General features: G+C 45.4%; 1 protein-coding gene across 1 annotated transcript in view; it reads right to left on the reverse strand.

Moving 5' to 3' along the window:
- Window positions 1–298: 298 nt before the first annotated feature.
- Window positions 299–22427, reverse strand: part of LOC128349672 (vitelline membrane outer layer protein 1-like) — a 59635-nt gene continuing 37506 nt past the window's right edge. Inside the window, exons 2-3 of the mRNA XM_053306346.1 lie at window positions 1685–1788; window positions 299–677 (exon numbers count right to left, since the gene is read on the reverse strand). Coding sequence (XP_053162321.1) covers window positions 383–677; window positions 1685–1788 — 399 coding nt within the window. The 3' untranslated portion in view covers window positions 299–382. The remainder of the gene's footprint in view (window positions 678–1684; window positions 1789–22427) is intronic.

Genomic DNA, 22427 nt, shown 5'->3' on the forward strand with positions numbered 1-22427 from the left:
TTTGCTATCATTGAATGAGAATTCACAGCTCAGAAGTTTTTCTGAAGGGATGTTATTCCCTTATTTTCTGAGGTATTCCCTTATTTTCTGTCTGGTGGGGGAATCCCCCAATGAACCGCGTCCAGTGCAGTGGTTTTCAGAGGCCGGATTCCCGGAGGCCGAGATGACATGTCCTGTCCACTGCTTGGCGCAGTGCAGCAACATTCACTTGGTCATCTGGGGGAAGATGAGTTGGCCACCCACCTGGTTATAAAAAAAGCCCCATAAGCAACTGAGATTTTTAAAAGAAACAGACAACTCTTAGTTCAAGATTTAATTGTCATTGAGATTCATATTTTAGAACACAGGCAGCTGTGTTGTAAGAGACTGAGTCTCTTGTGGTTCAGTCACAGCAGTAGAACTTCACATCATTAAGAGCTGTGTCGTCACCAATACCTCGGTCAATATCCATCTTAGTTATTATCCCACATATGAAGCCAGGGGCACAGCTCTCACTCCAGTCCCCAAACTTCCCCCAATTGTGTCCAAGACCTTCCAGAACAACTCCAAATTCACATCTGAAGCGGATATTGTTGGCTGCTGTATCGTCACGGATCCCTTGGTGTTCTTCCACCTGCAGAGAGAATTGCTGCAGGTTGCCTTTGGGGCAACTCTCAATCTCTTGCCAAGTTCCCCACCTGCCAAAAAAGACAATGATGAAGATGTCCTGAGAAATTTAGGACCAACAAAAGGAAGTACTTCTTCACGCAGCACATAATTAATCTGTGGAATTTTCTGCCACAGGATGTGGTGATGGCCACCAGTTTGGGTGGCTTTAAAAGGCGCTTAGACAAATTCTTGGAGGACAGGTCCACCAATGGCTACTAATCTTGATGACTATAGGCTACCTTCAGATTCAGAAGTGGGATGCCTCTGGATACCCATTGCAGGGGAGCAACAGCAGGAGTGGGGGTATGCCTTTAGCTCCTGCATGTGGACTTTCCAGAGGAACCTGATGGGCCACTGTGAGGCTATTCTCACGACCAGCAAAAATCGGGCCAGGAGAGCCTAGCCCAATTTTAGCTGCTCGTGTAAACCCCTTGAGAAGCCCTCCCCTTAGCCCAGGTTAGCAGAGGGAGTGCTCCACTAAATGGGGTTAACGGATTGTGTGCTGCTGCGGCGCGGCTCCATGCTACAGCAACTCATGAGGAGACTCCCGACCGGGAGGCTAAAAAGCAGCAGCCTCCCTGCTCGGGGGTCTCTCCAGCATGCTCTGTGTGCTTGCACAGAGCATGCTGGAACTCCCAGGGGCTGTGTGGCCCCTGAACTTCCAAGCCCCTGCTGGCTCCATAACGGAGCCGGCAGTCGTATGGGCGGCCGATCTGGCCACCCAGGCAGGGCTTCCTGATTGTCTGTGGGGAGAGCGAGCTTAGCCTGCTCTCCCGCAAACCCCTGCAAAGCGGGTCTCACTGATCGTGAGACCCGCCTCTGTGAGTAACAAGATGTGGGGCTAGATAGGCTTGGGCCTGATCCAGCAAGGCTCTTATGTTATTTTGTAAATAAATCAAAAGCAAGTGTATCTATTCCAGTCATTCCTTGCACGTCAGAGGAGGAATAACGGTAAAGAATTCAGCCTCACCCCTCCCACTGCCACTTTCCATGCAACAAAGTCAAAGAGGAAAAGCAAGCAAAAAAAGTCACTCACTGTCCAACTGTAGATTCAATGGTTGTGCCATCAGTACAGTGCAGACGGATGCCATTCAGGCCTGTATCATCCTCCCACGCAAGAGTACCTTGGTAATCTTGTACCTAGTGGAGAAGGAAGGAAGAGAAGGTGATGCAGCTGTGGACAATACAAGGCCACAATATTTTCCACATTTATGCATGCCTCTGTAGGCTACTTCTCATGATTATGAATAGGAGAAAGTGCCTACCTTAGTTTGGGAGCTGTGTGAGCTCCCAATATTGGATTTCCTGTCCATTAAAAAGAAGGTCAGAAGCGCCAGCAGTGATTGTGTGCTATGCGGAGGCAGGGTCGGAGTGTTCCCTCCTATCCAGCAACAAGACCCACTACCAGGGGAGGAGAGCTGATCTGATGAGAGCAAGCATGAATTGACCCCTTTGCTAAGCAGGGTCCACCCTGGTTTGCATTTGAATGGGTGAACACATGTGAGCACTGTAAGATATTCCCCTTAGGGGATGGATTGGAGCCGCTCTGGGAAGTGCAGAAGGTTTCAAGTTCCCTCCCTGGCTTCTCCAAGACAGGGCTGAGAGAGTCTCCTGCCTGCAACCTTGAAGAAGTTGCTGCCAGTCTTGCCGGATAATACTGCAAGATTGTGTTAAGCTTGAGGAATGGGGTACCGGTATTAATGATGTTACGGAGGCTGATGAAGCTTTGTGGGCGAAAGGGTGAACATCCGGAAGAGCCGTTCGACTTTGCTCCATGAAGTTTGTTTTTCTCTATTAGGGCATGCAGTGGGCTTTATCTTTGATTCATGACATCTATTTTATGGAAGCCATGCTCAACGGGTTCTCTGCAATCTGCATTTTTGTTATTTGAAACCTTCACTCCTGTCTGGATGGTATTGAGCGTCTCTTATATAAGCCAGCACCCCCCTTTCTTTTGCCCTGTTCAGTCACATGCTTTGCATTCTCCTAAAGGGCATAAGGGGGTTAATTCGCTGACTGATGGCGTCCACACCTCGTTGAGACCACGTTTGATGCACCTTTTTTGTTATTTGGAATGATTTTTGCTCTTTAGTGTTAGTGAATATTTAATTATAGGTTCATTGTTTGCTAATATACATTTTCAGTGTTTGGCTGCTTTATATTATTTGTATATTTGTTTTTCATTGTCACGGTTGGATTTCCTCCCCCTCCCCCTTTTTCGCCAGTCTGTGTAGACCAGTGTTTCTCAACCACCGGTCCCTGGACCGCTGCCGGTCCCCGAAGGCTTGAGTGCCGGTCCCTGACTGGGAGTCAACCCCCCCCCAACTGAAATCAAGGCACTCACTTCCTCAATTTTGCACATGACACGGAAGAGGAAGAGTATCACGGAGGCATGGGACCCTTCTTGTGCCTTGCCTCCACGTGCTGCTGAGATCTTCCTACAGCTATCTTATTCCCTATCTTTACAGCTTCAAACTGTATGCGATGCGGGGGCATGGAGGAAAAAGTATGGCAGGGGGCGCCACTTGAAGGGCTGCTGGTTCTTGCATGCTCATTGTTTGCAGCCAAAGGTTGGTTGATTGAAACCCAGCTGCCTGTTGTGATCGAGGCGCCTTGAGCGGGAACGCTGTTTCCCTCTTGCATCAGTGGGGCTTGCTTGTATGTTGTTTTCATTGGCCCCATGTAGCTTCTGAATTTTTCTAATGGCCCAACATCCCCTCTCCACTGAGTAATCACAAGCACCTCCACTCCAGACATACTGGAGACAAATTTGTTCACCCAGGCTTTTAGATTCAGGGGTTCTCAACCTTGGGTACCCAGACGTTGGTGGACTTCTACTCCCATAATCCCCAGCCATAATGGCCAAATGCCATTGTTGCTGGGGGTTATGGGAGTTTAACTGAGGGACCCAAGGTTAAGAACCCCTAATATTCCATGTTTGCAAAAGATTCCAAATTTAATTATTTTAATGCTTATATTATTTTCATTCTAAACTGCCCAGAGATGCAAGTTTTGGGCAGTATAGAAGTCTGATAGACAGACAGACAGACAGACAGACAGACAGACAGATAGATAGATAGACAGACAGATAGATAGATAGATAGATAGATAGATAGATAGATAGATAGATAGACAGACTTGAAACCCCTTTACTAACTGCTGGTCCGGGAAACTGCACATGAAGAATGTAGCGGTCCTTGAAACTCTGCACGAAGAATTTAGCGGTCCTTGACTCCAAAAAGTTTGAGAAACACTGGTGTAGACAATAATGAACTAGATGGACCAATGGTCTGACTCTGAATAAGGCAGCTTCCTATGATCCTAAGTCTTTAATGGAATAGGAGGGAAGGCCCTCTGGCCCAGCTGCTGCTTAGCCCGTGATCACTGCCAGCAGCTCCAACCTTGATTTTAACTCAAACATGAGCCAAAAATGGGAATCGCTCCTGAGCTAGAATGGAAGGCTTCTCTTGCCCTATGCGTAGTCTGGGAGTACTTCTGGACCCAAACCTCTCCCTGGTTTCTCAGAATGAGGCAGTGGCTAGTGGGGCTTTCTATCAGTTTTGGTTGAGATGCCAGTTACGTCCATTTCTGGAGATAAAAACCTTAAAACAGTGGTGCATATGCTCTTATCCTCCAGACGTGACTACAGCAATGCACTCTAGTTTGGGCTGCCTTTGTACATCGTCCAGAAATTGCAGCTGGTACAGAATGCAACAACCAGTTTAGTCTCTGGGGTTACCAGAAGAAATCATATTACACCCATTTTAAAAGAACGACATTGGCTGCCAATAAGTTTCCAGGCAAGATACAAAGTGCTGGTTATTTTCACAATGGAGGGAAGTAAGAAGTGGGGTCCCCCAAGGATCTGTGCTGGGACCGGTGCTTTTTAATTGATACATAAATGATCTAGAAGCAGGGGTAAGCAGTGAGGTGGCCAAATTTGCAGATGATACCAAACTCTTTCAGGTAGTGAAATCCAAAACGCATTGTGAGGAACTCCAAAAGGATCTCTCCAAGCTGGGAGAGTGGGCAACAAAGTGGCAAATGCGGTTCAGTGTTGGCAAGTGTAAAGTGATGCACATTGGGACGAAAAACCCCAGCTTCAAGTATACGCTGATGAGATCTGAGTTGTCAGTGACTGACCAGGAGAGTGATCTTGGGTTCGTGGTTGACATCTCGTTGAAAGGATCGACTCAATGTGCAGCAGCTATGAAAAATGACATTTCCATGCTAGGGATCATTAGGAAGGGGATTGAAAATAAAACAGCTCATATTATAATGCCCTTATAAAAAACTATGGTGCAACCACATTTGGAGTACTGCGTCCAATTCTGGTCACCACATCTCAAAAAGGACATGTTGAACTGGAAAAGGTGGAGAAGAGGGCAACCAAGATGATCAGAGACCTTTCTTATGAGGCAAGACTACACCACCTGTGGCTTTTTAGTTTTGAAAAAAGATGACTGTGGGGAGACATGATAGAGGTCTATAAAATCATGCATGGTGTGGAGAAAGTGGATAGAGAGAAATCCTTCTCCCTCTCCCATAACACTAGAACCAGGGGTAATCCCATGAAATTGAGTATTGGGAACTCTAGGACCAACAAACAGAAGTACTTTTTCACACAATGCATAATCAACTTGTCGAATTCTCTGTCACAAGATGTGGTGACAGCCAACAACCTGCATGGCTTTAAGAAGCGTTTGGATAACTTCATGGAGGAGAGGTATATCAACGGCTAATAGTCGGAGGGCTGTGGGCCACCTCCAGCCGCAGAGGCTGGATGCCTGAGTACCAGTTGCAGGGGAGCAACAGCAGGAGGGAGGGTATGCCCTTAACTCCTGCCTGTGGAGCAGCATCTGATGGGCCACTGTGTGAAATAGGATGCTGGACTAGATGGTCCTTGGGCCTGATCCAGCAGGGCTGTTCTTATGTTCTTGTGTTATTACCTATAAAGACCTGAATGGCTTGGTTCAAAGGTATTTAAGAGAACACCTTCTTCTTCATCAACCCCACCACCTATTAAGATGATCTGGGGAGCTCTGGTTGCAGTTGCCACTGGTTCGGTTGGTGGGCATTTGAAATTGGACCTTTTCCAGGATTGCCCTAGGACTTTGGAGTGCACTTCCTAACAAAATTAGAGCCCCTCCTTCTCTGGAGGTTTTTAAGAAGGGCCTGAAAACTTATCTGTTTAGTTAGGCTTTTAGTTTATAGTTTTTTAATGTTTATATCTGTATTTTAAACTGTTTTAATTGTGCTTTGTGTTTTAGATTGTAACCGCCCAGGGATTTGCATGTGGGGCAGTATAGAAATGTGTGAAGGAAGGAAGGAAGGAAGGAAGGAAGGAAGGAAGGATGGATCGTGGTCATGAGAACAGCCCTTGCATTTTTAATGTGATTAGCACTGCACTCTGGCTTACAACTCAAAATGGATTGGATATTCCATGGGCTAATTAAACAATAAAGCAATCTTAGCTCTAGTCATGTGCAACTGGTTACACACAGCAACAGTTGGCCATAGATGCGGATGTGTATTCACATCTGTATCAAAACACATTTGCATGCATTAGGGATATGCATGGAACCTGTTTGTCTGGTTCAGTCCAATTCTGGTCCGGACAAACTAGGTCTGGTCCGGTTTGGCCAATGAACCGGGCCAAACTGGTTTGTTCAGGGGTATACTTGTAAAGGGGAATCCAGGGAGGATTTCCCTTTACAAGTAAAGGAGGATTTCTTAATTTGAGGTGGGGAGACCAAGTGAAAGGGTCCTTAATACCTTTTATTTTCAGGCCACGGCAGTAGCCATAGTGGCAAAATGTCTCCGTAGATTGTCAGGGGTGGTGACGGGGGCTCCTCCAAGCCCCCCACTGGCCTGGCCTCCCAAATGAAGGGGTGGGACCAGACCAGACTATCATTCAGGAGCCGGCGGGAGGGCTTGGAGGAGTCCCCGCTGCCTCCCCCTGCTGCCTCTGGAGACTCTCTGCCACCGCCACTGCCAGCTGAAGATAAAAGGTATTAAGGATGCTTTCTCTCTCCCCCGCCCCCTTATGTTAGGGAATCCTTTACTTGGAAAGGAGAATCCTCGCCGGATTCATTTTTACAAATATATCCTTGAACCAGCCCACGAACTGGTTCTTAGAACCGGAGCCGGTCTGGTTTAAACTCAGAGTGCCCAAACCAGGCTAGTTCGATTTGACCCATGATTCGAATCAAGCTGACTTGCACATCCCTAGCATGAATGTTTGCATCTACTTTTGCCATGCAGAGAAGCAAACTTAATGAGAGTAATGCAACATTGCTGTTGCCTGGCCTAGACACTCCTGCATCTGCTGACCTGTCCCTGTCCCTCTGTATTCTGCAGGGTTTTTCTCAGGTCATGAATGCAGCACAACACCAGACCTGAATTGCTTCCACACTATCAGTGTTGCCTGGACTTGCCATCTTTTGTAGATTCACCTTTTACAGAACTCTGATTCTCTGTACTGCAGAGCTCTGATTCTCTGCAAGTGCTCCGCAAACCCCATTTTTCTGCTCGTGAGTTGTTGTGGCGCAGCTCCATGTCGTGGCTACTCATGAGGAGACCTCCGACCAGGAGGATGAAAAGCTGCCTCCCAGCTTGGGGGTCTCTCCAGCATGCCCTGAATGCTCAGGCACGGCATGCTGGAGCTTTCGGGGGCCGCGTGGCCCCCAAACTCCCCAGCCCCGGCCAGCTCCATGACGGAGCCAGCAGTCGCGTGGGTGGCCGCTGCGGTCGCTCAGAGTATACTGTCTGCTTGTCTGCAGGAAGAGTGGGCTAAGCCCAATCTTCCCAGAAACCCTCCCCAGGTGGCTCCCACCAATCGTGGGAACCACCTCATTGTCTCTTTCATTTTTCCCTAACATTAATAGGTGGTTTCAGCTGTTCAATATACACGGTCTCTTTTATCTTGCACTTTACTGTATTTTCACAAAACAGTCAAAACAAATATCTTTGTTTGGACAACTCTCCCTTCATGTTTTTTCTTACATATGTTTTGCCCAGGGTTTCAATTGGTTTTTATTATGGTGCATGGCTTCCAAGTGCTCTTAATACCTTGCCTGAGGTTGTAAGAGCTTTGTGTTTAATTTGTTTTTACCTATACATTATAAGAGGTCTTAAATCTTGTCAGATTGCTTACAGCCAGAGATCTGTGTCCCATATGCAGAATCCCATTACCATTTCTCTTCATTCTCTGTTGGTCTTTGTTCCTCCAGAATATAAAATAAATAATATAAATAAACTATAACTTCACCCCCAGGCCAGTACATAGACATATTGAAACACAGACAAGCATGCCCCACACGAAGAACTGAGACAATGTTCATGGCAAAATCCCAGCAATGAAGGGGATGAGGTCTATCAGGCATGTTGGAGCTCCAACTGTGGAACTCTACAGAGTTCTACAGTGAGAGGAGAGAATTTTGTCTGCGTTCTGACTGTTGGAACTCCCTCCTGTCACTGCAGAAACTCATTCTGATTATGCCCAACATAGAACTCTATATGAATCACATTTAAAAAGAAAAAAGAAAATAAAGAAACTCTAGGGCTTGCTGTTTGAGAGATGGAGATCAGTGTCCATTCCTATGCAACATGATGTCTCAAAATCAAGTCCCAGAGTTTCTTAGTTGGCCTGTACACTTGCAGGAGATGTCCACTGGTGTGGTAGCCAAGAGTGCCTGTTCCTATCTCCTACTGCTATCATGGGGGTATAGATCCCAAGAAGAGTGCAAGCAAGAGTTGCTCTCAAATTTCCAGGCCACAGAAGTATGCAAGTAAATGTTAGCCTTGATTGACAATTTTGCCCAGAATCTTCATTTTAAAAGATTAATTTCAAGCCATTGGTAAATGAGCATTTTCCTAGTGGCTGAACTTTGGGACAAACTATCATGATTTTAGAAGCCATTTCAGACCTCATACAAACTGGATGCTTTATCCTATTAGAGATTTATTCCCAGTGGGGCTCTATAAAAATATTATTTTGGAATTCTGGACATTCTTTTATTAAAGTTATGTGTTAAGTGTCCTTAAATTCACTGAAATAAATGTTTGTTTTAAAATGTATATTTAAAATATTATTTTTTGTTATTTATTTATTTATTTATTTATTTAACATATTTGTATACTGCCCAAAATGCAAGTCTCTGGGTGGTTTACAACAAAACAATACAACAAATAAAACGGTTAAAACATTACAATAATTTAAGATTGAAAACACTGCTAAAACTATTAAAAACCATAAAACTATTCAAACTGTATCTAATTAAGCCTTGGTGAACAAATGTGTCTTGACTGCCTTTTTTAAAGTTGTAAGAGATGCTGAGGCTCTTATTTCAGCAAGGAATGCATTCCAAAATCTCAGGGCAGCAACAGAGAATGCCCGTCGCTGAGTAGGCACCAGGCGAGCCGGTGGCAATTGCAGACGAACCTCTCCTGATGATCTCAATGGGCGGTGTGGTTCATAGCGAAGAAGACGTTCTCTTAAATACCCAGGGCCCAAGCTGTTTAGGGCTTTATAGGCTATAAACAATACCTTGTATTTTGCCTGGAAACGTATTGGCAACCAGTGTGGAACTTTTAAGATACATGTGATACAGTCTCTTTGAGATGACCCAGAGACCAACCTGGCTACCACATTCTGGACCAACTTCAGTTTCCAGACTAGGTACAAAGGCAGTCCCACATAGAACACATTGCAGTAGTCAAGTCTGGAGGTGACCAGCAGATGTACTACTCTTCTGAAGTCATTTATCTCAAGAAACGGACACAGCTGGCGTATCAACCAAAGAGGATAGAAGGTATTTCTGGCCACCTGGGATACCAGGGAAAGGTTTGTGTCCAGAAGCACCTCCAAATTGCATACCTGTTCCTCCTGGGGAAGTGTGACCCCAATCAGAACAGACAGACCCCATCCAGAACAGTCAGATCAAAATGTCAATGTTTAAAATGATATTAATTTTTAATTGATTTGATGTTTTAAATGATATTAATTGTAAACCACCCAGAGACACAGGTTTTGGATGGTATAGAAATATTTTAAATAGATAGATAGATAGATAGATAGATTGATAGATTCTCTCTCGTCCAGACCCCACAAATAAGTACCTCCATTTTATCTGGATTCAGTCTCATCCAGCCTATCAGCACCTCCAGGCAGGCATTTAGGGAGGTTGTGCCTTCTCCTGATGATGTTGACAGGGTAAAAGAGTTTGGGGTGTCATCAGCATACTGATAACACCCTGCGCCAAATCTCCTGATGATCTCTCCCAGCGGTTTCATGTAGATGTTAAACAACATCGGAGACAATACGGAGCCCTGTGGCACACCATACAAAAGTTCAGATTGTGAAGAACAGCAGTCTCCAAGGGACACCATCTGGAACCTGCCCGAGAGGTAGGAGCAGAACCACTGCAAAGCAGTGCCTCTAACTCCCAGCCCCCTCAGACGCTCCAGAAGGATACTATGGTCGACAGTATTGAAAGCCACCAAGAGGTCCAAAAGGACAAACAGAGTCATACTTCCTCTCCCAATTCCCAATTGGAGATCATCCATCAGGCTGACAAGGCAGTCTCCACCCCATAGCCCGCCCAAAACCCAGTCTGAAATGGGTCTAGATGTCTCTCTGCATGACATAAAAGTGCTCTTTTGAGTACACACACATACACCACTCAGTAAAAATGCCCTGTGGCTGCCCCTAGTTTAGTCAGTCTATTCCTCAGTTGCCCCCCAACTCCATGCTGCAAAGCTTCACACTCCTCTTCACATGCTTACAATCACTGTCTTCTGTATTACTTCAGCTAGTTAAGGGACTATTTAAAAAACAACATGAGTGCTATCCAGTCTTGTTGTTTTTATTATTCTGCAGACTGTTTGGTAAGTATCCCCTCCCTGTTTCTGCTGCTGTTTCACCGGAAGATTCGGTGCAGAGTGTTATCAGTATGCTGATGACACCCAAATCTTTTTCTCCATGTCAACATGGAGCCACACGGACATGGTGGTGTGACTGACTTTCTCTAAGTATCTCTTGTTGTTGGGGAGAGAGGAGATTCTCTTGCCATTGCAAAACAAAAAAACAGAACCAGACCAGTCCAGGAGGGCCAACAGGTGAGGTAACTGACTGAGAGCAGAGACTGAAAAAATGCTTCCACGTCAAATGAAGGTACAAAAGTTTCCTTCATTCACATTAGCCATCCGTTTTCAAATCAGGGGAGGAGCATGTGGTTGGCAGAAATGCAACAGAGCTAACATTCCAAAGGTAGATATAATAACATTTTGACCAACGTTAAGGTGAAAAATTAACATCTTAAAGAAAAGTAATTTAAATAATTGCGTTAGTCACTGCCATATTGTAAAAGAAAAGAAATTAGTAATTATTTTAAACATGGAAGCCTTTAAGAGGTCCTTTGGATATATTGATATTCTAGATGCTACGCATTAATTGCTTAACATAAAGGTGTGTGGGTGTGTGGGTGAGAGAGAGAGAGAGAGAGAGAGAGAGATTTTAAAAAGTCTGCATACAGTGTATCTACAGTTATTTTTATTTGTAAAATTCCTTGTAATGAGAAGGGTATAAAGTTTTCAGAGCTTCCCACAGATCAAATTATGCTTTATATTGATCAGTATTAACCCATGACATCTTTCTCATGACATTTAGTGTTGGACAAATCAAGAGGAAGGAATAATATAACTGGCATGACTTAGAAATTATTGAGCATTTATCATAGGAAATGCCACCTTAAGTGGCACAGTTGGGAAATGCTTGACTAACAAGCAGAAGGTCGCTGTTTGGAATCCCCACTGATACTATATCGGGTAGCAGAGCTATAGGAAGATGCTGTAAGGCATCATCTCATACTGCGTGGGAGAAGGCAATGGTAAACCCTGCCTGTATGCTACCAAAGAAAACCACAGGGCTCTATGGGCACCAGGAGTCAAAATTGACTTGACAGCACTTTTTACCTTTATAATAGGAAATGGCAGTTGGTAGTAATATCTTCAAATTTCCTCCTTCCTTAAAATGAGTAATTACTTAATTATTCACTCATTACTTAATTACCTACTTAATCACTCTGTGTGTGTCTGTGTCTGTGTGTCAGTAAGCTAAAAAAATCCCAAAGAGGAGTTTTGAAAATGAATATTTTCATTGTGCTGGGGGACTACTGCTGGGCCCCGTGGCCGTTGGCCTGTGGGGTCCCGCAGGGATTGGTCTTGTCCCCCATGCTGTTTAACATCTACATGAAGCCGCTGGGAGAGGTCATCCGGGGACTTGGACTGAGTTGTCAGCAATATGCAGATGACACTCAGCTCTATCTCTCCTTGTCATCTGATCCTAGGGAGGTGGTGGATGTCCTGAATCGGGGGCTGTAGGCCGTGATGGGTTGGATGTGGGCTAACAAAATGAAATTGAATCTGGATAAGACGGAGGTACTGTTGGTCAGTAGGAGAGCCAATTGGGATGAGGAGATTTTACCGGTTCTGGATGGTGTTGCACTCCCCTTGTACGCAGCTTGGGGTTACTACTGGACCCGGCTTTGCTTTTGGAGGCTCAGGTAGAGGCGGTGGCCAGGGGTGCCTTTGCATGGCTTCGGCTGGTGCGCCAGCTGCATCCCTTTCTCAAGAAGGCAGATCTGGCCACGGATACCCATGCCTTAGTCACGTCGCGGCTGGATTACTGTAACACGCTCTACGTGGGGCTGCCCTTGAAGAATATCCGGAAACTGCAGCTAGTGCAAAATGCGGCAGCGAGGGTTTTATCCGGAGCTGCCCATTGGGAACATATCACCCCCATGTTGAAAGAGCTCAACTTGCTGCCGGTTTGTTTCCGGGTCCAATTCAAGGTGCTGGTTTTGACCTTTAAAGCCCTAAACGGTTTGGGCCCAGGGTATCTGAGGGACCGCCTGCTCCCAAGGGTTGCTGCCCGCTTGACGAGGACATCTGAGTGTGCTCTGCTCCGGGTGCCGACAATGAGGGAGGCCCGGCTGTCGTGCACTCGGGACAGGGCCTTCTCTGTTGCTGCTCCTAGACTCTGGAATGCTCTCCCAGTGACCATTCGTTCCTCGGACTCCATCACGGCTTTTAGAAAGCTTTTAAAGAATTGGCTTTTTACCCAGGCTTTTACATAATCATTTTTACTGCTGCTTCTGTGTGTTTTTATCTATTGTCTTGCTTTTGTGCTTGTTTTATGTTTTTAGCTTGATGTTTTTATTGCTTGATGTTTTTATTGCTTTTTATTGTATGTTCTAATTTTTGTAAACCGCCTTAGGGTTTTCTTTTAACGAAAGGCGGTATAGAAATGTAAACATAAATAAAATAAAAATAAAGAAACATGGTGGTGTTTGCTTGTCGAAAGCGAGCTAAATTTCTTTCTCTCTTTTTGGGGAGCGAGCATTTGTGAGTTTATTATGTATATATATGTATGTTAACTATCTATGCATATATCTTAATGTAATAATAGTATTATTAAATTAGAAAAATCACCCCTTTGCCCAATTTCTTTGAAATTTGGGTGGTACTGTAGCTTCAGCCCATTGGGCACTACCACCCAACCCACTTAGGCCACAAAATGGAGGTCCAAATCTCTGAATTTGGGGGGTCTGAATCTGGGGTGATTTGTTTTGTACCCAAATCAGGGCAGTTGCAGACAGGGGTGATTTGTTTTGTCTACGAATTACCTGAATCAGCCAGATTCAGGTACAAATCATTTTGCACCCAAATCATTTTGCACATCCCTACTAAGCTCTACTGTTTCCCCAGCTTTCCTTTCAGGGTTCAAGAACTATTTTCTGAGGAGTGTACAGAAAGAAAAAAAGGAAGCCAGTTCAGAGAGAGTGAGCTGTGACTTCTACTCAGCACTGGGGTTCCTAAAAGGAGCGAAGGAGATTTTTACCTTCAATTGGAACGCGTGAGCATAACCTTTAGGACAGGTGTGTGGTTTATCCCAATTCCCCCAAGGAGATCCATTCTTCACTGAGATGACGGATTTAAATTTTCGGGAAGAGATGCAGCCGAAGGTCAGGAAGAGTACGATGCCGATGGAGAAGTCCATGGAAGACAGTCTTTTCTAAACTGCAGTGTAGAAATATAGTTGAAAGATAACAATCTTGAGAATTTTTACCACTGTAAAGATAACAAGTCCCTTCTCCTCCAGCCAATATCTCTCTGGATCCTTTTTCACAGAGCTTTTCAGACACTCCCCGTAGAGGAAAGATAGGAATATGGGAAGCGACCTTATATCAAGTTAGATCATTGGTCCACCTAGCTCAGAACTCTCTCTACTGACTGACAGCGGCTCGCCAAGGTTTATTTATTTTTATTTAATTAAAATATTTATACTCTGCCCCTCCAGTACACTACTGCTCAGGGCATCTCACAACATTTTAGGCTGGAGCCTTTCCTAACCCTACCTGGGGATGCCAGGGAGTGAAGCTGGGCCTTCTGCATACAAGCTGATGCTCTACCATTAAGCTACAGCATCATCCACAAAGGGGAAGATCCTACAGCAGTCAGTGCTCACATATAGAAGCTCTTCTCATGATCCGTGAGAAGAGCTTCTGTCAGGCTTAGCCCGCTCTCCACGCAGACGAGCAGCCACTCGTAGCTGGATGACTGAATCAGCCACTCATACATGGCTGCCAGCTCCATCACCGAGCTGGTGGGGGCTTCAGGGATCTGGGCCACGTGGCCCTCAGGAGTCCCAGGATGTTCTGTGTAAGCACACGGGGCATCCTGGAGAGGCCCCTGAGCCCAGGAGGCTGCTTGCAGCCTCCTGGTGGGGGTCTCCTTGTGTGTTGGTGTGGTGTGGAGCTGGGCTGCGGCAGCACAAGAACAACCAAACAGGGTTAGTGGAGCGCTAGCTCAGCTAACCTCGTTTAAGGACAGGGGTGCTTTAGGTGGTTTTCTGCCGGGAGCCAAGCAGCTCCTGTCACAGCAGTTGACCAGGAGAAATCAGGCTAGGCTCCCTTAGCCCAATTTCTCATGGTTGTATGAATAGCTTCACAGTCATCCATCCAAATCCAAACCAAATGGGACAGTTGGTTCTTCCTTACTACCAGATGACCGGCTCAAGGTGCAATTCCTTTGAGTTAATATGAGAAACGGACTGACTGGTTTTTCCCACTACAATTTGCTTCCTACAAACATCTCAGAAGTGCTGGGAAATGTGGGCTTGTCCGATTCCAAGGTCCACAGAAAAGCACACTTGGCTATTAGAAAATACCTTACAATTCAAAGCGAAAGGTAGGGCAACAGTAGTGGACAGATTCGCTCTCACCATAAATAAACATCAGGTTGGTTCTCACAATTGCAGCAATGTTAGTTGGATGGGAATTGGCTATTCCCATCCAACAAACACGCAATTTCCCACAGAGCATGTCATGTAAACCCAGGATTTTTTGCCAATCTCTGTTTGGAAATGCACTAACCTTACATGGAGCTGACATAGAGCTGAGATGCGTAATCTGGATCTGAAGTCAGCTTGACTATGCGGGACTCATGTCAGATTTTTGTGCTGCCAAACAGAGATCAGCAAAGAAAATCCTAGGTTCACACATCACACTCCATGGGAGCATGCTTGCCACCAGAGGTGCGCCCAGGTAATTTTGGAACCTGGAACTAAAGGCCTTTGGAGCAACCCCCCACCCCACCCCCGCCACATGCCAATGCAAGCTAAGCATCATTTTTTAACCCATAGCTTCTTGAGGGCACAGACCACACCACCCAGGACAGACAAAGAGGATTGGGGGGGCCCCAGGGGGTGTGGGGGCCCTAGATTTGGCCCTAAAATCCAGGTATAAGAGTGCCTCTGCTTCCCACCAGAATCTCTGATTTCTATCCTACAAACAATGCTGCAATTATGAAAACTAGCCCGTTGTGTTGTATGAATTTCTGGATAACATAATAAATTGTTATTAATTCAGAATGACCGGGAATTTGGCTGGCTCTCTTTCATGATCTAGAACCCCTCCCCAAATGATCTTCTATTCCAGCGGTTCCCAACCTTATGGTACTCCAGATGTTGCTGAATTACAACTTCCATCACCCCCAGCCACAATATTGTAGTGAGGATGATGGGAGTTGTCATTCATCAACATCTGGAGCACTACAGGTTGGGAATCCCTGTTCTGTTCCGTATGTCTTAGTGATCTGGCTCTAGCTAATTTGGTCATTAGATGAACACCCTCTACATTTCTAGTGACCCAATTGCCTTAATAATAATTTCAGGTCTAGGAAGCGGGGGGAGAAATGATCATTACATATTGCAAATAAGATGTGTGAAACAGATGATAACACTAAGGTTGTTTGTTTGTTTGTTTGTTTGTTTAAAAAATCTGGAATAGTGTTGGAAGCAACCCCATTTTGGAGGATGGGGTCTCATGGTCTAGAGGGGGCACTTTCCCGCTATAAGTTCAGGCCCTCTAGGGAAGGGCTGCTCAACTTCGGCCCTCCTCCAGATGTTGGCCTATAACTCCCATAATTCCTGGCTATTGGCCACTCTGGCTGGGGATTATGGGAGTTGTAGTTCAAAAACAGCTGAGGGAGCCTAGGTTGAGCAGGCCTGTTCTAGGGGAAAGGAAAAACCACTTGGATCTTAGGCTTGGCCTTTCCCAGAAGGGAGTCCGACTGAAGTGGTTGACTAAGGGCAAGACAGGAGCCCTATTCATACCGTAGGGCTTTTCTCACAACCAAAATCAGGACTGGAGGAATGTCTGGCCAGGATAAGAGAACCATGTGCTCCTGACTGGCAGTCATGTATTTCACTCACCTATAATAAAAATGCTGGGAACAGGCAGAATGTGGGTTGGCAGCAGTGTTCCCTCTAACAGGGACTCCCAGATGTTGTTGACTACAATTCCTAGCATTCCCAGCTACAACAGCCTTTGCTTGGGGATTATGAGAGTTGTAGTCAACAACATCTAGGAATCCCTGTTAGAGAGAACACTGGTTGGCAGTGCCTGTCCTACCCAGCTCACACCTCATCAGTCTCCCATTCTCCTACTTAGATCTTTACAAACACACAACTAACCACTGTGAGGGTGCACTGCTCTCTTTCCCTGGCTGGGCAATTCACCTGGATAGCGTGGATTTGATCACCTGAATAGGATCATGAAAACAGTCATATTATGTTGTACCTGCATTGAGGATGGCATTCATTTAAACATTTGTTTAAAAAGTAGAAGGTAGGTACAAGTCCCTCAGACAGGAAGTGTACAGCTGCATCTGTGTTCAACATAACACTAACCCACACAGATCTGTACCTGTGTACACTGTACCACAGATTGTATGAGTGTTGAACTTAACATGTGGATAGCACTAGAGATGGCCCTCGTTATCCACAATCCTGTCACCCACAGTTTCGAACATTCATGGTCAGGCAATGTAGACCCAACCTTGTTATCTGTAGTTTAAAAAGGAGGCAAGATTCATCTATCCATGGTTCCTGGGTGGCCGGAAATGACTTCTGATGTCAATTGAAACCACCTGGACTTTCAAAAAACTTTCAACAAAGTTCCTCATTGAAGACTCTTGAGAAAACTTCGCAGTCATGGGATAAGGGGACAGGTTCATGTCTGGATTGGTAAGTGTTTGAAGGACAGGAAACAGAGGGTCACAATAAATGGACAGTTCTCTAAGTGGAGGGAAGTAAAAAGTGGGGTCCCCCGGGGATCAGTACTGGGACTGGTGCTCTTTAACTTTTTCATAAATGATCTAAAAGTTGGGGTAAGCAATGAGGTGGCTAAATTTGCAGATGACACAAAATGATTTAAGGTAGTGAAATCCAAAAGAGATTGCAAGGAACCAAAAGGATCTCTCCAAACTGGGTGAGTGGGCAACAAAATGACTAGTGCAGTTCAATGTTAACAAGTATAAAGTATCTCAGGTGGAGGCCATGGGCAGGAATGCTTTCTATCAGCTTTGGCTTATTTGACAGCTGCGCCCATTCCTTGTAGAGGATGACCTCAAAACAGTGGTGCATCCGCTGGTAACCTCCCGGCTTGACTATTGCAATGTGCTCTACGTGGGGCTGCCTTTGTACGTAGTTTGGAAACTTCAATTAGTTCAGAATGCGGCAGCCAGATTGATCTCTTGGGTAACCCGGAGAGACCATATTACGCCAATTTTGAAACAATTGCACGGGCTGCCGATATGTTTCTGGGCAAAATACAATTTCCTGGTTATGTCTTAGGCCTGAGTTCCCTCAGAGAGCGCATTCTTCTGCATGATCCGCACTGCACATTAAGGTCATCTGAGGAGGTTCGTCTCCAGTTACCACCAGCTCGTCTGGTGGCGACTCAGAGACAGGCCTTCTCTATGGCTGCTCCAGGACTGTGGAATGCGCTCCCTGTAGAAAGGCATAATTTGAATTCTCTATTAGCCTTCAGGAGAGCCCTTAAAACGTATTTGTTTGGCCTGGCTTTCCAAGATTTTAAAATCGGTTTTAATATTTTAACCCAGTTTCAGGGTTTTTAATTATTGCGATTGTTTAATTGTAGTTTTAAAATGTTTTTAAATTGTTAATTCTTGTTATATTGTATTTCATTTTTGTTTTTGCACTTTACTGTTTTAATGGTTTGTTTAAATTGTAAACCGCCCTAAGCCATTTTGGAAGGGTGCTATAAACATCAAATAAATAAAATAAAATAAAGGAAGGAAGGAAGGGAGGGATGCATATTGGGACGATAAACCCCAACTTCAAGTATATGCTGAAGGGATCTGAGCTGTCGGTGAGTGACCAGGAGAGAGATCTTCAAGTCTTGGTGGAAAGCTCATTGAGTGTCGACTCAATGTGTAATAGCTGTGAAAAAGGCCAATTACATGCTAGGAATCATTAGGAAGGGGACTGAAAATAAAACTGCTAATATTATAATGCCCTTATACAAAACTATGGTGCAACCACATTTGGAGTGCTGTGTGCAGTTCTGGTCTCTGTAGTGTAGTTCTAGTCTCTGTATCTTAAGAAGGACATTGTAGAACTAGAAAAGGTGCAGAAGAGGGCAAACAAGATGATCAGGGCCTAGAGAACCTTCCTTATGAAGCAAGGCCTGGGGCTATTCAGTTTAGAAAAAAGAAGACTGAGATGATAGAGGTCTATAAAATGATGCATGGCATGGAGAAAATTGATAGAGAGAATTTTTCCTCCCTCTCTCATGAAACGAGAACCAGGGATCATCCCATGAAACTGATTGCCAAGAAATTTAGGACTGGCAAAAGGAAGTACTTTTTCAAACAATGCATGATCAACCTATGGAATTCTCTGCCATGAGATATGGTGACAGCCAACAGCCTGGATGGCTTTAAGAAGGGGTTAGATAAATTCATGAATAGGTCTATCAATGGCTACTAGTCTGAGGGCTTTAGACCTCCTCCAGCCTCAGAGGGAACAGGAGAGATACCAATACCAATTGCAGGAGAACAGGAGAGAGGTAGGGATTAGGGATGTGCGGACCAGTCCAGCGGTCCGGTGGTCCAGCAGTCCGGTCCGGAGGTTTGGGTCCAGCTGGTCCGCGTATATTTTTAAAAAAATTAAATTAGATGCTAAGTACCTTTAGCCCTTTCGGGGGGCTTGCTGAAGCCACCGGAGGGTGTGTGTGTGCATGCTGTTTCCCTCTGCCCCCGCCAGCCTTCCTCGTCACTGCCGCAGCCCGCCATGGCCTCACAGAGGACATTGGCTCATGTGCAGCAGCCGCCAAAATGGCAGCCGTGCACTGGTACGGAGGTCCGAAAGGGCCGAAAAGGTTGCACCCTCGGCGGTGATGAGGAAGGCTGGCGGGGGGAGAGCGAACCCATATGGGCACACACACACAAACAGAGTAGCGGCCTGAGCAAATCCCCAAAGGGGCTAAATGTACTTAGCATCTAATTTAATCTTTAAATAAAACAAAACAAATAATTTGGGACCAGACTGGACCGGGGTGGGGGTTCGATGGGGGGTGGCTGACTGAACTGAACCGGGCCAGACGGTTCCATGTACACCCCTAGTAAGGATGTGTGGACGAGTCCAGAGGTTCAGGGGTTTGGGGATTCGGTCTGGAGGTTAGGGGATCCGGGATCGAACCCACCCCCACCCCGGTTCCTTAAGGACTGGAACTGAACCTCCAGAAAAGTCCGTGGAATGATCAATTTTTAAAAAAAATTAAAATAAAATAAAAGCCGTTCAGGGGGCTTACTGTAGGCCACAACGGGATCCATGAAAGTTCCTCCTCCCCCCACTGGCCTCTGAAATCACCACCACAGCTGAGTAAAGCAACTCTTTTCAGCCCATTCAGGCCTCAATAACTGCGCAAGGTGGCCATTTTGGCTTCAGCTGTGCATGTGTAAATAGCCTCTGCAAGGCCTGGCATGGCCTATGGCCTCACAGAGGTCATTTGTGCACGCACAGCATCATTTTGTGTTTTTTCCAATATGGCCACTGCACATATGCAAATGACCTCTGCGAGGCCGTGGGCCATGCCAGGCCTCACAGAGACCATTTATGTATGCGCGGCGCTGGCCAAAATGGCCACGGCGCTCAGTTACGGAGGCCCAAACGGGCTGAAAAGAGTTGCTTTACCTGGCCATGGCAGCGATTTCGGAGGCCAGTGTGGGGAGATGGAACCTTCGCGGGAACACACACACACATGCACACCGCAGCCTACAGGAAGCCACCTGAAGGGACCACATGTATTTTTATTGTATTATTTTAAAAAAGTTAAAAACAAATTTGCGAACCCCCCCCCCACACTGGACCAGACCATTGGGGAGATCGATGGGGGGCAGACTGAACTTGGCTGTTCTGGTTCGAGTCTACTTCGGACTCGAACCGAACTGGGCCACCCGGTTCTGTGCACACCCCTAGAGAGGGGGCATGCCCTCACCTCTTGTATGTGGGCTTCCCGGAGGTATCTGGTGGGTCACTGTGTGAAGCATAATGCTGGACTAGATAGGCCTTGGTCCTGATACATTAAGACTTTTCTTATGTTATTTTGTTCTGGTGACCATTTTTCAGGACTGAGCCTTTTTGTGGCTCTTTAGGGGAAAAATTCCTGCTATTTTTCACATAAAATCAGACAAATATGGGGTGAGGGCATTGCTGGACAGCTGGAGAATTGGAGAGTGTGGTACACTACTCCCCCCCCTTATTTCTGCCTCCTCCCTGCCTTTTTAGCCCCTTTTTAACCTCAAGGAACCAAACCCCCTAATTCCCATTGACTCAAGACTAACCTAGTCTTGAGTCAAGAAGAACCCCCTAATTCCCATTGACACTCTGCCTCCCAAGATTTGTAATGTTCCCTCTCTTATGTCCTTTAAGAAGCTCTTGAGTCCTATCTATTTTGCCAGGCTTTTAGTTTTTAATGTGTGTGTGTGTGGGGGGGTTTCTTATCTTTTCTTTCTCCCCACTTCCCCCCCCCCCACACACACACAAACTACTTCTCTTGTCTTCATTGTTTTAATTTACGTAAACAGCCTTGAGTCTAAGGAAGTCAGGCAGTCAATAAATTAAATAAATAAATAAAATATTTTAAACTGCCTTGAGACCTAAGTTTGCAGCAGTGTAGAAATATAATACATTTACAAATAAACATTTGCCCTCCCTTCTTCCCCTACCAAACTCCTGAGACCAAGCAAGGAAAATCTACTTACAGTTTCACCGAAGTCAAGCGCCTCCAAGGAAGAATATGAGAGACATTGAGCAAGGCAGTGAAATATGAATGTGGGCAGGTCAGTGAGCAGGGGCAGGACAGCAAAAGGTGGGAAACCGAGCTCTTGTGAGGAGCTCCGTCACACTCTGCTGCTCTATGACTGAGCAGGGCAGATAGAAAGCCATGGAGCCGTTCCTCTGTGCCTGTTGCATCCCCATCACTAACTGCCTTTCATCCTTGCCTCCAAACCCAGAAGCACATTAGCTTCGGGTGATTTGTCGACAAAACAAATCACCGCTGTGGTCCATTGGCTAGATTTGGGTACAAATAGAATCATGCCTGATTTGATTTGAATCAATGCAAGATTCAGATCCCTCCTATTAATTCCTCCATATTCCCAGCTTTCATTAAAAAAAAAAAAAAAAAAAAGCTAAGCTCTAGCCCTTGTAGAAGTGGAGTTATGGAGCAAAATGTGTGGTCACTATTTTTCAAGTGTTTGGATTCTTTGGTGTATAATGGTAGGCCAAAAATCGGGGTTTTGGGTGTTTTTTTTAAATGAAATTTGGGGATCTGTGTTAGGGTTAGGATTAGGATATGGCAACTTTGAATCCCCATTGTTTCCTATGGCAGAAATGTTCAAAATCAGTAAAAACTAAAAAGAAATATTAAATATCAAGCAAGTGTCCCACTGCCTAGACATTTGGGTGGTAGGTGGCACTCATGGGACCCTACCCACCACCCAAATTTGGTTCCCCTAAGACCTTGTTAAGTGGTCTCTATCAGTCCAAATCTGAATTGAATCAAAGCAAAAACAAATTGAATCTGGGCTGATTTCAAGGGGGTAGATTTGGATACAAAACAAATCAGGGGTGATTTGTTTGGGGCACAAATCAAATCAAAAAAATCAAGTTATGCACATCCCTAATGGTTGCTTTAAAGGCACAGCAACCATTATTTCAGCTTTTTGTCGTAGGTGTCAAAAGGTATTTGACCAGCACCACACATATCTACACCACAAATTTAAATGGGTTCAGTAGTCATCATCAAAAAAAGTCTTTCCCTCTCCCCACTAAATCTTGATTGTGTGTGTGTGGGTGGGGAGGAGGGGGAGGAGGAGGAGAAGGAGGAGGAGAGGAATCAGGGATCTTG

Source organism: Hemicordylus capensis, chromosome 3, assembly GCF_027244095.1.
Source record: "Hemicordylus capensis ecotype Gifberg chromosome 3, rHemCap1.1.pri, whole genome shotgun sequence".
Classification (NCBI taxonomy): domain Eukaryota; kingdom Metazoa; phylum Chordata; class Lepidosauria; order Squamata; family Cordylidae; genus Hemicordylus; species Hemicordylus capensis.